The sequence below is a fragment of the Poecilia reticulata genome, linkage group LG16 (genome assembly GCF_000633615.1).
Source record: "Poecilia reticulata strain Guanapo linkage group LG16, Guppy_female_1.0+MT, whole genome shotgun sequence".
Lineage (NCBI taxonomy): Eukaryota > Metazoa > Chordata > Actinopteri > Cyprinodontiformes > Poeciliidae > Poecilia > Poecilia reticulata.
In genome coordinates this window covers 1898141-1915565 of record NC_024346.1, presented here as the reverse complement: position 1 = coordinate 1915565, position 17425 = coordinate 1898141, and the positions used below count along the sequence as shown (strand labels likewise).

At 39.1% G+C, this 17425-nt stretch overlaps 1 protein-coding gene across 6 annotated transcripts in view; it reads left to right on the top strand.

Moving 5' to 3' along the window:
- Positions 1-16535, top strand: part of il21r.1 (interleukin 21 receptor, tandem duplicate 1) — a 22764-nt gene extending 6229 nt beyond the window's left edge. For 2 of the 6 annotated variants that reach the window (XM_008430736.2, XM_008430735.2), the window contains 10 exons: positions 1075-1195; positions 5387-5941; positions 6270-6388; positions 6646-6757; positions 7727-7899; positions 8121-8251; positions 8345-8534; positions 8623-8704; positions 11486-11579; positions 15006-16535. In XM_008430736.2, the coding sequence (XP_008428958.1) occupies positions 6328-6388; positions 6646-6757; positions 7727-7899; positions 8121-8251; positions 8345-8534; positions 8623-8704; positions 11486-11579; positions 15006-15785 (1623 nt within the window). In that variant the 5' untranslated portion in view covers positions 1075-1195; positions 5387-5941; positions 6270-6327 and the 3' untranslated portion in view covers positions 15786-16535. Of the gene's footprint in view, positions 1-1074; positions 1196-3437; positions 6389-6645; positions 6758-7726; positions 7900-8120; positions 8252-8344; positions 8535-8622; positions 8705-11485; positions 11580-15005 lie in introns of those variants that run through there. The other 4 variants (XM_008430737.2, XM_008430738.2, XM_017309286.1 and 1 more) reach the window with 4 other exon arrangements.
- The last annotated feature ends 890 nt before the right edge of the window (positions 16536-17425 follow it).

Here is a 17425-nt window from a genome sequence, read left to right as displayed (position 1 = left end):
ATCACGTTTTAACAAGATAGTATCACGTTATAACGTGATATGTATCACGTTTTAACAAGATACGTATCACGTTATAACGTGATAGCGCTCGAATTTTTTTTTTTCCTGCGTGATAGCAATGCGCTTCCGTAGGATTCTACTAAAATCCCCTGATAGAAAATTTACAGAGGCTCGAACGATTTGGGTCTTTTGAGATGTGTCAAAGCAACACCTGTGACTTCACAATTCATTTGTTTTAGTTCTGAAACAGAACCTCTTCTGTGTTTTGAGTAGGAAAACAATATGAGCGAAGATGTTTTGGAGCTTTCTGTAAATCAAAATTATTATGAGGATCATTTTGGTTTTCAAACAAGAGAGATGTATCCACAACATAATGCAGATATATTACATGAAATCCATCCATCCATGTACATCTACTCCAACTTAAAGCTGCAGTTTGTAACTTCTACAGAAATATGATTTTACATATTTGTTAAAACTGTCACCATGTTGTGACAGAATAATATGAGACAGGTGCAAAAATCAATCTCCTCCAACTTCTCCTAGTGCTGCTATTGCTGTCTGCATAAATGCACTGCTCCCAGTCAAAAACAACCAATCAGAGCCAAGAGGAGTGTCTTAGTGCTGTCTATCATCCACGTGTACACGTTGCTAAATGTGTTAATGACGGAGAAACAACTCACCATTTCAGGAAAACTGTTTATCCGCTGTGACCGTCCTAACTGGCCTGAGCATTCCTGGCAGACTGTTGTGGTGAACCAGCTGTAGCGTAGCAGAGAGCAGCTGATACACGAGGGTGATTGACAGTGTTAAGACCCTCCTCCTGGCTCTGATTGGTTGCTTCTGACAGAGCAGTGCATTTCTGCATATGACAGAAGCACCATGCAGAGGAAAGACAGAGCAGCCTTCAGTATATTCAGCTAACTTTATTCTTTGGTCTCATAAAGTTGCTGAACTTGAGCAACTGCAGCAACTTTAGATCAGTCAACTGTCCCCAAGGGCTTCACACCACATGCCCTTTAATTGGTCCAGAACAGGCCTGGTGTTAACCAAGTATTTTCCATCTTTGATCAGGTTTTTAAATCGGTGAAGGAAACGTCTGAAGGCCATCCATCGTTTTGAGAGAGTAGTGATCATCCACCACGCGCCACCCTGTGCAGACGCTCAGACATTTTCATCTCTACAGAGAGTAAAGGTAACTACGTCAATCAACAATGAAAAGACTCCCATCATCTCTGACCGGCACACCGTACCCAATGAGATGACAGCGCAGGTCACAGGCCAACTTCTCATCGCCTTACATGGTGAAATGTTCCCTGATTTCAAAACTTTTGTGGAAGTGGTGCTTGTAATTCCATGACAACAAACTCTGCATAAATCCCACTGAAGACAGTTGATCAGGTTACCCACTCTGAGACTTTGCTTTCAGACCACAGCTGGTTAATCCTTCATGATTCATGATGAGTCGTTTAATTTCATGTTGTATATACAGACACCGGAGCCACAGTCAGTGCTTTTTCATTACTGCAGAGAAAAGGTTACGTTTCCGTCTGCTCAATGTGTGATGGCGTGATGTGGATGCTCTGTTCAGATTGTGTGAGGTGAATATTAATAGAATAGAATAGAAATACTCATTATTATGGGGAAATTCCAACAGCAGCAAAGTGATGAAGCACAGATTCACACCAAGATACAGAATACATAAAAACAGAATAAACAATATGATACTCTACGGTAAGGTCAAAATCTTAAAGTAAAATGAAAATGAAATTCTATTATCATTTTCAGTATACAGATCACAATCATTCAAGATTTTTCCTGCAATCGCCTTGGATGTTTTCTCTCTGCCAATAATTTGACCCTTTTTAAGCAAACCAGCATCTTTTCCACAAAATACTCACTGCATCAGCTGAGGCTAAATAACTTATTTGCAGCTGAAAGATGCAGTAATTATCCAATAGGAAGATCAAAACTATTTGCTTAACTAAATCCGGTGCTGACGGATCTGTTTGGCGTAGAAAATTCACGCTGTGTTGGTGGAAATTCTTCTTAGTTTGATAAATATCTTGGCATGTGTCAGAATGCTGAATTACATCAAAGATAAGTAATGTTTGAAATGCAAATACAGTGGGTTACCAATATCCTCTCGTTTATTCTGTACGCAGAAATTTCGGTACTGAGAATGAAAAAAGTTAACACTGGGTGTTTCTGAAGAATGTTGTCAGATAAAGTGAGAACATTCCTGGATTTATTTTTCTGCTTCCTTGCATATCAATCAGCCTTTCGCACGTAAATCAAATTAATACGGGTTTTTTTCTCTATCGTGTTTTAATTCATCAGATAATAATTTGATTCTTGCTGAAAGTGAGATGATGGACACATGAATAAGGGCTTCATCAGGATGCAGTTCCAGTTTGTTATGATTAAAGGTAGCAAAGCTGAAAGGAGGAGCTCTTTGTTTACTGGTTGATCTCCGTTCCAGACCCAGTTCATGGTCATGAGACACAAATCGCCACAGAAGGAAGGACATTCTGGATACAAGCAGCTGAAATGAGCACATAAAAAAAGGATGAGCAAAACCTCACAGAACAACAATAAACCAGCTATCATCAGCTCTGGGTCTGTAGAAAAGTTGGCAAAACTCTAAATATTCCAATGAGAGACATTGGAGCCACACTCAGACTTTCCTGCATTTGGAAAGATCCAGAAATCGTTGATCAACCACAGCCAGGTGCTTTTTTACCAACAAAATGCAATCCTGACATTCAAATAAGTGAAAAGCAAAGAGTTTTCCCAAAGAAATAACAGTTTTTCCCATGAAAACAATAAGAAATGTGCTTCAACCTCAAAGGTCTCCAAGCACTTTCAAAACACAAGACTCCACTGATGAAGAAAAGCAATGTTAAATGTTTAAGGTTTACTGCAGGAGATTCAGACTAGCCAGTGAAAGGCAGGGAAAACGTGGAGTGGTCAGATGAGGTCAAAGTTGAAGTCTTTGGATGTCACTGACCCGGTTCATAAAATCACCCCAAAAACAAGTTTTAGGAGCATCACAGTGGTCTAATACCAAACGTCTGCCTTCCAGCATCTGGTGCTGACAGATTACATTTTACCAAAGGAAGGTCGCATGAAGGACGCTACAGCTCGTGTCTGAGAAGAAGAATATTTTGGTTTCCTTCCTCAAACTAACATTTTCATGCAGAACAGATTTTAATATGGTTTACCACACAGGGTGGTGTGACCTGCAGGGATACCAGGGCAACACATTTGCCCTAAATATGTTTTGTTGTTTATTTTCTTCTGAATAAAGAATGGACACCCAATTTGCTGTACAGTAAGCGAACACCGTCAGATGTATTACTTTAGACCTCTGTTGGCAAGTGACTCTAAAGTTGGTATCTAATGTTTGATTTAGCATTAAGGCTAAACATATTTTGTGTTTTTTGTGTCTGGACTGCATTTTGTCATCTCCAACTCATTTTATCATACATAAACTTGTCGAGTCTTTAAAGAATTTGAAATCTAGACATTTGAAATTTGAGAAAAGCACTAAAATCCGGTATATACTCATACCTGGATTGTTCTCATTCTGCACTGTTAACATATTTTCAAAACATAATTTGTGACTGAGAGAAACAGCGATTTTATCTTTCTACATCTAGTCTATTGTTCTGATTAGAGAACAAAAGACTTCAGTAAAACCAAGACTAGATGAAAAACAATACTTAAATTGGTAATATCCTGATTCCACAGCATTCATCCTATTTGTAAATGTTTCAAAAAATGGTAGATGCCTTTTATTAGACCACCTAAGATGGGGCTTGGGTTAAAAACTAAAATAGTTGGACTCATCATTTCCAAACTAGATTGTTGTACAAACATCAAATCATCATTTCTGAGCCTTAAAACATGGCATACAGACCACCTCAGATGTTCCTCAACAAATGTTGAACATATTATAAGGGTTTTGCAAAAGTCACAACAGAAATCAGCTCTACATCCTCCTTATTTACCTTACTTTATTGTAGAAGTAGTAAATTTGGTTCACTTGATGAACTTTAGATCAGGAAGTTCTTCACCTAGATTTGGTGAGTTTGCTCATAAGAGATGGGGATCTAAAGTTTTTAAACTCCTGACTTTTCATATGTGTCTAAGGTGTGTGGCCAGAACTCAAAGCCTGACTCCTCACCAAGAAAAAATTAAGCTATCTGCTACAAATAAAGTCACAATAAATCCACATCTGGTCCCCAACAAAACTCAATCACCTGAGCCCCACATGTCAGAACAGGAAGTCTAAAGTTGCACTTTAAAAGGCCCACACTTGACCCCTTGACCTAATCAGTGTGAATCTGTGCCTCGAGACAGAAGACAAGTTTAACAGAGTCTCCAGTATTGAGGCTTTTGCTAACATGGCGTATCTGTGGTGGCATCACTGCAGCCAAACGTTTAATTTCAACATATATCATCTGAACTGCAACAAAATGAATGAAGGTTGCAAACAATAAAACAATCAACCTCACACCACGCCACCATGCTTGGACTGAGGATTATGAAATCCAGCCTGCAGATGTAACTTCCCCAGAGCTGCGTTCAAATCCCACAGCCATTTTGACTCTTTTCAACCTGTTGGATCTGACCAAACTCCTCCTAGAGCTTTCCACTTACAGACTTCAAAATGAGCAGGTTTGATAGTGAGGAACTGGGGATCAAAAGTTATCAAAAGCTTTTTTCTGACTTGAAGCAGGTGAGCGTGACCAAGCCTCAAAATCTGACTCCATAAAATACTAAGGTTTGATCACTACGACACAGAACGTCGGATATGTACCAATACCCGACACATTCCCATGGGCATTTGATGACATCACTTTAGCTCCACCCCCTAAAAACAGGAAGTGACTTGTTTCAAGCTTTTAAGCTGTGTCTAATGACAAAGAGCAAGTTGATGTTGAATCCTGCAGCCTCTGTTAACTGAACTGTGGGTTCATGGCTTATATCTCTGTTTGCTACGACTGGCTCTAGATCACAGATGCATGATCCGATTTGCTCCAAACTTCACGAGTTATACTTTTCAACAGGAAAAACTTGTCATTTATTTAAATTACATTGACATTTGAATCAAAATGCACCCCATGGGATATTTCAAACATCTTTATTTCCCTGATGGATTATGCAATTTACGCCGAATTGTGAGCTTATTTTGTAGACCTTTATTCAACACATTGTGATCTACAAATTTGATTACATCACTTTAATTCCATCCAGAATAAAGACACAGGTTTCTGTGGTGAATGGCCCTCCATGACACGGTTGCACCTTCTCTAATAATAGAAGAAAATATCAGGCAACATTTCCAAAATACTAAAGGAAGTCTTTGTTGATTCTTCAGCACCAACAGGAAGTGGATGTGGTTTCTACCAGAAAGGTCAGATTTTGGCCAAACTTTGGAGACGTCCTGCTGGAGCTGAACTGAGCCTGACTGAACGTGATATTGAGGATTATTCCTAGTAAAACCAAGCGGCAACATGCAGATTTGAGCGCTGATGCAGAATACCTGCGGCCGCAGCACATGCTTATACATATTCAAACCTTAAGGGACTCTGTCTACTTTCCATTTGCCACTGAAAGGGTCCATGTTCATCTTCCTCTTTGGGTAAAGTAGGGTGAACCAAATTTGACGTCTGAATTGTTTTGCACAAAACATTTTGCTTCCTGTTGACTTTTTTTAGGTGCTGTAGCTGATGCATATTCATAGCTTAAAAGTGGAAGTGGTGGGAAGGCACCACATTACACCGTTCTGCAACCACATCCTGAGTCACCATGCTCACAGTGACGCCTTTAGCTTGCTGCCTGGTTATTCTTCCACTCAGTCTTCAGAGGTTAACACATTAGTGTCTCCGGCACTACTTCACTCTTCAAATTGTAGAATTTCACATTAGAAAAGGTAAGAATTTCAACCTTCTCTGTGTTTATACTTAAAATATCCTGATCTAAAGACACAACGGGGTTAGATTATTAATTTAGTTTAATACGATTTAACATTGCTGTATAATTATGTAAATCCATTAATTTGTGGTCATATCATTTTGACTGTTGTTAACAATGTGTTAGTATCTCTTCCCAGACTGTTTAAATCTTTTTGAGCTTGTTACTGTAACGATGAACCTTTGGTCCAGTGTAGCAGGGGATGACAGAAAGCCGAAGCGATTTTCTTCTAAATGTCTCTTCTTTAACCTCAGACCTGAATTAGAAAACTGTATTTGTGCCTCCAGTCTGGTCTGCTGTGTTTCCCCCTGCCTGCCCAGCTTCTGACACCAGTGAGTCATCCCCATGGCTCCTCCACCTCCAGCCCTGCCGCTGCTGTGGGGACTCACTTTATTCTTTGGTGGAGGTAAGATGACTTATTGGATCTCGTTAGTCTTTTCCTCTGTCCTGTTATTTGACATTGCTGAAGATCTCTTTTAAAATATTTCTCTTCATCGGAAATTCATTGTAATCTTGTCTTAATGGCTGCAGTTCATTAATCTCAAATCTGATTTAGTTTTTGGTTCTTAACAGAAGAGTCAACAATCATTGAAGCTGACATTCAGGATTAGAAACTCTAGGTAGTGCAGCCTTTGCAGCTGACCTCTTTTTTCTCCTCTGCAGCAGCCGCATCTGTCTGCAATGTCACCTGCACCACTGACTATGAAAAGATACTAAACTGCTCCTGCTCAGGCTCTGTGCCAACACTTCCTGTTCTTCTCACTGCGACTTGCAGGTAAAAGTTGTCCTGTCATTGTTACGAAATTCATAGATGTCTTTATCACGCGACTGCATAAGCAGGAGCATTTTAATCTTTTCCTCAAGAATTATATTTTTACATGAAATACAATTATGTCTTCGCATTATATTACTTAACTCCCGATTTGAAGTAATGAATAAAACAGTCTGCAGTAGCGCTAACTTGTTTTAAAAGTTAAATAAAACATATTTATATGTTTATGAGTTAGCATAAACATATTATGCTAACTCATAATATGAGTTATGCTCATAATATGAGTTATAATCATAATAAGTAGTGCTAACTCATAAATATACGAGTTCCTCTTTGCGTCATTCACATAAACAGACTCAAGATGCTGATTCCATGTTTCACGAGTGAAAACAGCCAACAGAAAATGGTCCCAACATCACAGTAACAATCCAAACAGAAAGGGGTCAAAATGAATAAAAAGAAACTGTAATTTTTAAATGTTTTCATCTGTGGAATCTGAAAAGTTTGAAAATAACTCAGAAGATCCAAGTCTGTTGCATCTGAAACTATTTTTATTTAATTTACATTTAAACTCTGTATTGTTTGGCATCATGACGCTTGATTGCTTAGTTTATTACACCAAAACTGAATAAATATGAAATTTTGTTAATGTCTATATTCATAAGTGGTCCTAAAATACAATAACTACACTACCCATAATGCATTTCACAATGAGATGGCATGCTTAAAAACCTCCTAAAAGTGGGCTAAAACTTAAAGAAACATTTAAATGAATGAACTATTTGCATATAAAATGTTTTTTGTCACAATGAAGCTTGAAAAATTAAACCTCTGAAAAATGTGTGTTTTTATAATAATTTCTTGTGCTGTTTGAGAAGATTATCAGGGACAGTTTTTTGCATTGTTCTTACCAAAATCTAGAAATATTACTTGTCTTTTCATTCATCATAACACCAAATGATCCTGTTCCAGCTCTGAGAACACAAACCTGACTGTGAGCTGTGAGACCAAACCGCCTCAGTCCTGGTGCATAATCAACGAGGACCTCATCCTGGTCGCATCCACCGAAACGCTGTGCAACGCCACCGCCAGCCGAGGCCTGGAGGTTCTCAGTGAGTCACTCCAATGGGAGCTCTCTTCTGTGGGTAGGTTCAACTACAAATCACTCATTTCAGTTTCACATCTGACCGGCTGACGTAAAAAAAACCACGCACAAACAATGCAACTGAGAGCTGCTGTGAGGTCAGCACTCTCTGGCACTTAGAGAGTATTTAGGGTTTTTAATGAAAAGTGCAGAGATCACTCCATCTCCATCAGCTGGAATAAAGCTCATATCTGCTCTGACTCCTCTTGACTGTTTTCACAGTAAAACCTGAAGCTCCTGATAATGTCAGAGTGGAAAAGGCTGCTGGGATCTACAACATTACCTGGAGCAACAAAAGTGAATACTGCGTCACAAACAAAGTCCGCATAAGAAATACAAGAAACCCATCTGAGGTAATGCTGAGTTGTCACAACAACATGAATGAGACTGTAACTGTTAACCACTTTCTGCTGATGAGTTGTATTTTTTTCGTTTCTTCCAAACAGGATTTAATCTTTACGCATTTACCAAACCGGATGCACTTTGAGCTGGATCAGAGAAAGCTGCAGCCCGGTGCTTCCTACGTTGTGGACGTTAAGGCAAAAATCTGCGACTATGAGTTCGTTGTGGGTCCGTGGAGTGAATGGAGCTCTGGCGCAGAGTGGAGCACACCGGCTGACCCTCCGGATGAGAACGGTGGGATCCTGTTACACCCAATAAATCTGGAGGTTCGTAAACATTCACAGTTCAAATCATATTCATCTGATCTTTGTCGCTTTTGCAGGAGTGAATTTTTACTGGCTTTACATCTCGACGCCCATCATCCTCATCCTCGCCCTCCTACTGCTGGGATACCTGCAAAAACCGTGAGTGTTTTCAAACGTCTCACTTTCCTGCTTTAAACTGGATTTTCCCACCAACTCAGACCTGATTTTAGTTATTACCAAAACAAAAAGCCTCCAAGGCTGAAGAACTTCACTGAACTCTTCGTTTTACTCTTTGTTCAATCGCATCCCAATTAACCAGTCAGTAAACGTAAGCTGATAAACGAGGAGTGAAGGGTTGAAGGTCACCATCACTCTGTCTTCCAGTAAATGATTAGCAACACAACTCACCGCATCAGTTGATTCCTGGCATCACCTCCTACATACGTAGAAACCACGGCAGCAGTTCGTGCAGCAGCGCTGTGCACTGAAAGGCTCACAGGCATAGGAAGTCCTGCAGCAGAGCATCAGAGGCTGAGAACGGCTCCCTGTGGGTCTCCAGTTTCAACAAGCAAACACAAGATCCACCAGTCACACACTCTGCTCTCTGCTGAAGGATGATGTAGCACGTCTAATGCGTGAACAGACGTTTTAGTTCTGGTATTCTCACTGGCGGTTGATACATGAAGCCTAATTCACTGCAAAAACTCAAAATATCACCAAGTGTTTTTGGTTTCTAGTCCAAGTTCCAGTGAGCGATTTGGATTGAAAGTTTTATCACTTTGTGGTACTAACAATAAAAGTGAGAATAAGAACTTACTTTTTTAGATAACAGTTTGGATATGATACATTTATCCCAATAAATGATAAACGATACGATAAATGTAAATATCTTTGTACACCTGCAACAAGACAACTTAAAAATAACTTTTCAGCAAAATATATAAACTTGTTTCCAGTCAATAATTCTTAAAAACTGTTATTTACAGTCGTCAATATTACTATTATTATTGTCATCCATAGATTTTTAGCAGTCAGTATTTAACCTGAATAAATGCTGTATTCTGTCTGTTTCTTCAGACAGTCCAACACCAACTCCACAAGCTGTTTTATTTCACATAGACATGGATTTTAGCCATGTGTTCAGTTATTCATTTAGATAATTAACCGCATGGTTTGTTTCTAAAGCCATTTTTAAGTGAAAGAGCCAACAGTGGTATCACAGAACACGCAAATCATAAAGGTTTTCTCACCTTTTGTCTATGGTTTTATTCAAATGAGTTGGTTAAATTCAGTTTTTCCCTTAATTCTTGGTTTGATTTGAATTAACCTGCTTAGCAGCAGCCATTATGACTCATCTCAGTGTGTTAAAAAGAGCCGTTTTTCACACATTGTGTGTTAAAACATGAAACCAGAGATTCAAACCAGAAAGGATTTAGGTTTTTATGTTGAGGACAATAACAGTGATTTAAGGAATCACCTGAACAGAAAGAGATTTTTTTCTCTTTTTCTTTGAAAAATGCCAGAGATGAACCAAATCTGAAAATATTTTGTTTTTTAAAATTGAATTAAAAGAGGGTCGGTGTTAAAATGTTTTTCTGAAACAGCCTCCAGTTGAGAAGTTTTGTTGTCAATCACTGAAAATAATCCTTCTGTTCTGAGAGTCGCAGCGTGGGATCCTTTATTATCAAAAGATCAAGCTTTGACTCAATGATTCAGTAAATTGCTGCGTAATCATTCACATGAAAGCCGTGTTGTTTTACCAGGATTACTGGTCATGATCTTAAAAGCTTAGATTTCAGGTCAAAGCTTCGCCTCTGCTCTGCTCATCTACCGTAAAGCAGCAAAGATCCAGATAAAAACATGAGCAAAGAAGAGAAACAGCCTTTATTCGACCTCCATCGGGAAAATTAGCTGCATCAGCAGTAAGAAACTGACGGAAGTGCATACAAATTATCCATGCTAGCAGCAGTAAAACCCAAATATACAACTTTAAAAAATCTATAAAGCTATGAAAAACAGCAGATACGTATTGCAAGTATTGTGCAACTGTAAAAAAAAAAATTTTAAAAACTGCAGAATCTGTGATTTTATGTACAAAAACAGACAAAAGAAAAACAGTTTGCTGTGTTTGCAGGGAGCAGCGAACAAACTGCTGACTCAGCAGGCGAAGCCACAAACCAGAGGCGTCCAAACGTTTCGCCAAAGCCGAAATTTTAAAACGTAAAAGTTATTGCAGACCTGAACATTTTTATTTTTTAATAAACATGATCAATAATGAACTAACTGATGTCATTTTAAATGTGTTTTTTTTTTTTTTATATATTAAATAGTCAACCTCTGTTTACGTATTTAATTAAGAAAAATGTCTAACTTTTAAAATGTTTGCGTCGGTTGTCTTCGGTTATTCTCGGCACACGAACAGGAAGCGGGTCGCTCTTTCTGCAACGTCCCAAACACAAATCTTACCAAGTATTCTTGGTCTAGTTTCTAGTGCAAATATCTAAATACTCTTCAAATAAGACAAAACTAATTTACAAGAAACTTTTTAGCAAGAAATAGGAGCTTGTTTTACTTGTTTTAAGCCAACAATTCCTTAAAATTGATGAAAAAATGACTAATTCCACTGGCAGACTGTTAGAACAGTGGGATAATTTACCAATGGAGCTAGTTTTCCTCATTATTAAGGAATTATTCACTCAAAACAAGCTCCTATTTCTTGCTAAAAAGTTTCTTGTAAATTAGTTTTGTCTTATTTGAAGAGTATTTAGATATTTCCAGATTAAAATGACTTGCTAAGAGTTTGTGTTTTTGCAGTGCACTGACACACAGTCATTGTAGGGAGCTAAAAACGCCCCCATCACCACATGTTGAAGACCTCTGCTCTACAGGGTGGATGAACAAAGGTCACCGTTTCTGACTTTCACTCTGCTTTTCTTCCAGGTGCTGGCAGAAAAAACTCAAAATGATGACGTTCATCCCCAGACCCAACGACTATTTCAAGCCCCTCTACCACAGCCACGGTGGGAACTTTAAGGTAAGAGAAAGCAAAAGCAGCCTTTCACGTTGCTTGTAGTTTCCACCGCGGGCCAGCAGGTGCTGCAGAGGACGGGACTCACGTCCCATCTGGACCCTGCTGGCTCTGCCGGCTGGGACTTTCCCTTTGACGGCAGCCTGAAGGGACTCTGTGACTCAGTCAGCAGGGGCTTCACAAGCCTCACATGCTGTGGGAGGATATTTGTCTCAGTCAGGCAGACCTGTTCCACCGCGGTGGAAATTACCCCCAGAGGTTGTTTCAGCTCTTTGATTTGCCATGGCGTCACAGTGAAAACGGGCTGTTTTCTACCTGATGGAGACGCATAATGAGAACCTTGTGGTTTACGTTTTTTTTTTTTTTATTCTTTCATAAATGTTGCACGGTTTATCTCTGCTCTTTGTCTTTTGAAACATTCGTCTTTTCCCCTAATGTAAATTTACTCTTTTCATATCTGCTATTTTTAGCAGACAGATCATGTTTGTGTAGGCAGCGATCTCCAAAACGGATCGTCTCCGTTTCCATCAATGATAGACAGTCGTTCACCAACCGTATGAACACCGAGGTTTTACTGCTTACAGCAGGACATAACGACATCCGGCGTCACGCATGAATTTTAATGAAACCGCACCGTAGCTGCACCTGGAAGATGTATTAAGAAACAAGTTTAGATTTGTTCTGCTTGTTACTCCAAACCAAAATGGAAATGTTTTAACAAGAAATTGGCATTTTAGGAGTTAATCTGTAAATTAATCTGTAAATTATTGTTATTGTAAGTTAAGATTATCCATATCTATAAAAAAAAACTTTCATCTCATTCTATGAAATTATTTTTTCTTTTGTAATAGAGTATTCTTTTCTAGAATCTGACAATAGGAACAAATTTTAGGTTAATTTTCGTTAGTTTTCATAACAAAGCATTTAGAAAATAATTTTTTGCAACTCTGTACAAATTTTATGCTGAAATTCTTTGAATTAAATGAGCTGCAGAAAAGCTGCTCTGAACACAAAGACCAAAATAATTTACTTCTGCCGCCTTTTCTTGAAAGAAATGTGAGGAAAAGTGAAGACATTTTCAGAAAAGATAGATAAATAGCAGCAAGAATTCATCCAGTCTGGAGCACTTAATCTGTAGCTCAGTACTCAGTACTCAATCCAAACCTATAATGTAACAAAATTCAGATGGCGTTCATCTCAAACTGTCACTAAACTTGTTAAAATGCTATCAAGAAGCCAGCAGATGGCGCTATCTCTCCACTTTACACACGATCAAGAAAATGGCAACAGTGGAGAGGAACTACGCCTTTTTAACGAGATGAAATTATAACCAGGAAATCCTTAGACCAGCTGTTTTTGCGTCCCTCTGGGACTGAATGCTCAAAATGTTCCCGCAGAGAGATTAATTCTTATTATGTTGCATAAACAAGAATTAAATCCAGCCATCATGCAAGACAGAATAATTACTTCACTGCAAGGCTTTGCATTTCCACAAAGATAAACATTTCACACTAAATGTATGACTTTGTTATCTTTGGTCATAATTAGTTAGACTGCTATGAAAGAAAAATCCCAATGTGTCCCAAACTGACCAGAATAATCATTTATCAAAAAGGAAATGATAAAGGATTTTATGACTGAGGGAATAAAGTATAAACTTTAGACCTTTTAAGAATTTCACCCGTCGTTTTTATGGTTGCGATGCCATCATATTAGTCAAAGTTCAGTTTTCAGTGAGATTAACATGCAATTACATACCTTCTGCAGCAGAGGGCGCTGCTGGAGTATTTCTGAGTACGGAAGCGGCACCTTGATGGAAGTGATGCAGATGTAAAAGGAACGAAGAAAAGATTTACTTTCTCACCTCAGGTGTTTGTGAGGATCAAGAAAACATCCCAAAGATTTGGAAAGTGATTAAATCAGTTTAGAAACTTGGAAAATCTATTAACTTTAGGCTTATTTTCTTTAAAAAAAAAGTTTTAAAACCAGAACAGAATCCTTTGCCAGATGCTCAACACACACATAAGGGTGTATCAGTGAAACAGCTCGTTTATTTTAGGTGCTGCGTTTGGTGACTTCTCACCGGCTGCGGTGCAGATCTCTTTGCGAAGCGGCTTCTGTTCTCCTGCAGTATCTCACGTCCTTGTGGTGCAGACTGCTTGCGTCTTTCTCGATCTACAGGTTCCGTTCAGGAGCTTTGTAGACAGGATGTGGTGGCCTGGGCGTCAAAACTCTTGATTCAAGCTTATCTGGACATCTCAGGCTTTAGGTGGCTGCACATTTTTTACGCTTCTCTAAATAAAGCCTTTCAACTGCTTTGAAACCCGTCAGTTAGATGAACGCCTGTGCATTAAATCAAAGCGAATATCAAATTCCTGTCAAATAATTATCACAGTCACATTCTATACTCCAGATTTATATCTGTGCATTTAAAATTAGCAGCAACTTCTTCAAGGAAGTAGAGTAAGAAGACTTATTGCAGTAAAATACCATTTACAGAAGAGGTAAAGAAGTGTCAAATAAGTCCAAATTTATGTGACATGGAAGATTTCTCTGTCAGATTACAGGAGCATCTCTGCACATGTGGAAAAACACCCCACTACTTAACAATGAAAAATGAGAACAATCTGATCTGACATTGTGAACGTAAATAATATTCTGACCCTGCTGGTAGCAACAGAGGCTCAAAAACAAGATATGTGGACAGCGAATGGAGGTGAGGCGTCACCTGTCCACTGGTTGCCATAACCTGCACCGAGAGCCTGGTTTTACGTTGAATCGGACGGGGCCTGATGTTCCTCTAAAGTGCAGAAATTTTCTCACGCTTTTTTATAAAAAAGAAAATCTTTACACAATAAATGAGAGCTATAACTCTTGAGATAAGGTGGACATTTCAAAGAAATGCTGTGATAATGTGACTCACATCTCAGTGTCGTCTGCATATCAGTAAATCCTGGCTGCTTCCACTGAATTGCAGCAGGTCAATGAAAGCAACCACATAAGAAGATGATTTGTCATTGTGTTGCTCTAATCCAGGTAAAGTGACATCAGCAGTGGCCTTAGAAAAAGAGACTTCCTGCTGGGTTGGAATGAAATGTCTAAAATATTTTAAATCCATTATCAAACATGGAGAAAGATTATTAAAAAGAGAAGAAATATTTGTTTTTTCAGCCACAGGATCTGGTCACCTCACAGTCACTGCAGTTATCAAGTCCTGGGCTGCACTTTGTTTTTCTTTGCCATTGTGGTGATACTTGGTAAAAGGTGCCCTGATTTCACTCAAACTGGTAAAAAGTGGGCAAAATGTCACGTTTTTAAATCTTTGAATTTACACGTTTTCCAAATTAAAATGCAGTTTCCTTCATGGCAGCTTATATGACAGTAACTGTCTGCAGTAATCTAATGTGACGTTTTTCTGCTCTTTTGTCGTAGGAGTGGGTGAAGCCGGCGTTCAGCGAGTACGATTACCTAAAGATCACCACCTGCGTCATGCTGAGCGAGAAGCAGAGCGAAATCCTCAACTGGAGCAACGAGAAGCAAAGCTACAGCGAGGTCACCGAGGTGAAAGCTGCTGATGACTTCCTGCAAGTCCAACAGCTTCCCAACAACCTGCTGATGACGTTTCAGGACAGCAGCACCTCGCAGGGCACCATCCACTCCACGGGACACATCTCCATCCACACCGTCACCCTGTCCGGAGAGGAGTTCGAGGGCGACGTGACGTCGCAGAGCTCGCTGAAAAGCTTCCAGGACTCGGAAAGCTTCGGCTCGTTTGACGACGACAACAGGGAGCGTGTTGCTTACAACTTAGGGGAATCGCATGCGTCCCGGATGGAGCGGCACAGTGGGATATCACTACGAGAAAACCAGATCGCCAATGATTTGATACTGGAGAACCAAAACCTTCTGCCGGATGGCGAGTTCAACGAAGCAGAGCGGGTGTCGCTCAACTCATTCGCATCCAATGAGCAGTCGGAGGACGGCTACCCTCACGTGGACCTGGACACCATCGACAGCGGCTTCGGAGAGTGTGGCAGCCCTGGAGCCTCAGACTCAAACTCTAACTCATTTCCCGAGGAGAAACACTTAAATTCAAACTATGTCAAGCAGTGGATGATATGCAGCACGATTCAGGAAGACACCAGCACTGTGAACAATGAACTCGATGAGACGGTGACTGCAGCTTCTGGCTCACAACCACAGCTACAATGACTGCAAGCAGAAGGAGAATCATAATGCTGCATGAACAATATGTGCATCCTCGTGCATTTCTTATTTTGAATGAGCCAAGTAAACGTTTCTTTTTTAAAAATCTCTCTACTAAAAAGTTCTACTGATGTCTGTTTACTGTTAATTTAATGGAACTGAGATTCTTGTATGATTTGAATGAGACACTTTTTTAGCTTCACCTTTATTTGTACAGTTAATAAAATGCAGTTTCAGTCTCAATAAAGATCTGGTCTTAACTGTACAGAACGCAAACGTTATAAGACAAAGGAGCAGGGCAGCAAAGTTTGCACAACAATAAAAAAAGAAAAAAAGGTGTCATAAGCATAAAGATGCTGAGATCCATCAGTAACCTTCTGATCCACAAAGCGAATGTCTGAAGACAGCAAACAACAGCTGGACAACCAAATGAAACATGTCGGCGTGTTTCAGCAGCCCTGGGACTCGGTTCAGTGGTTCTGCCTCCATCTTGCTCAGGTGTAAAGGTCATGCATTCTTCAGCTGTAGCAACAGAATGTAGGCTCCCTTATCAAGATGTCTGATAATGGCTATTTCCTTGCATTTGCACATTTTTCTGTAACCACTGTAACCGATCATCCTGTTTGTGCAGTGTACATGAAAAGAAAGCAAACTAGCAAAACGGCAAACTGGATGATTTTTGACATTGATATTTCCATACAAAAGCAATTGTTGCATGCAATCCACGTAGTTTCTTCCCATGTTTGGCTATTCTATAGAAACTACAGGTGTTGGCATGTGAAACGATCATTCTGAACCGTACAGAATGCAAATGTTTATATATGTATATATGTAAGTAAGTGTATCAATTAAAACAAAAAAAATCCTTCAGAAGATGATTTTATAAGATGTATTTGAGTAAATATGTGAATTTAAGCTGCAGGTCAAACAGTCAGGTGGAAAAAAATCAAAGTGAGTAACATCTGACACAAACTATGTATTGTAAATATTTCTAATATTCAGCAAACTCAGCAGTCAGGTTGTTTATGCAGCAATTAATGACGAGGTCAACTCCATAAAGCTGCTCCCAACCAACCAACTGAACTTATTCTCTTGGCCCCAACCATTATTTAATGTTTTAAATAGAAAAGATTACGTCGTCCATATCCGCTTATACTTGAAGGAAAATTTTGTCCATTTCCATTGTTGTGGAACAATGACTTTGGAAATKTATTTATTTTTGAAACCTAGTAATTCCAGTCAAAACTACTAAATTGGGACTCCACCTGATTATTAGATAAATACTAACCAAACAGTTCAGTTATTGTTTCCAAATACCTTCCTGATGAGGCCGAGTTGTTCTTGTTAGCTGGTTTTTGAACAGGACGGCATTGCAGACGTATGAAATAAACGCAACTTTTTTACACCAGACAAGAATCAATTAGCAAAATAATTCCACCTTAATCAACAAACTTACCAAGTAAAAGATGACACAAGATGAATAAACAGTAAAAATATACAAATAAGAAGGAATAAAATGATGCAATCAGGTGACAGTTCAGTCTGAACTCAGGTTTAAATGACGTTGAATTAGTTTTGGGTTGTGAAATTTTCTCGCAGCAACACTAAAATATGTAGTAAACAATGAAATAACTCAGAATGATATA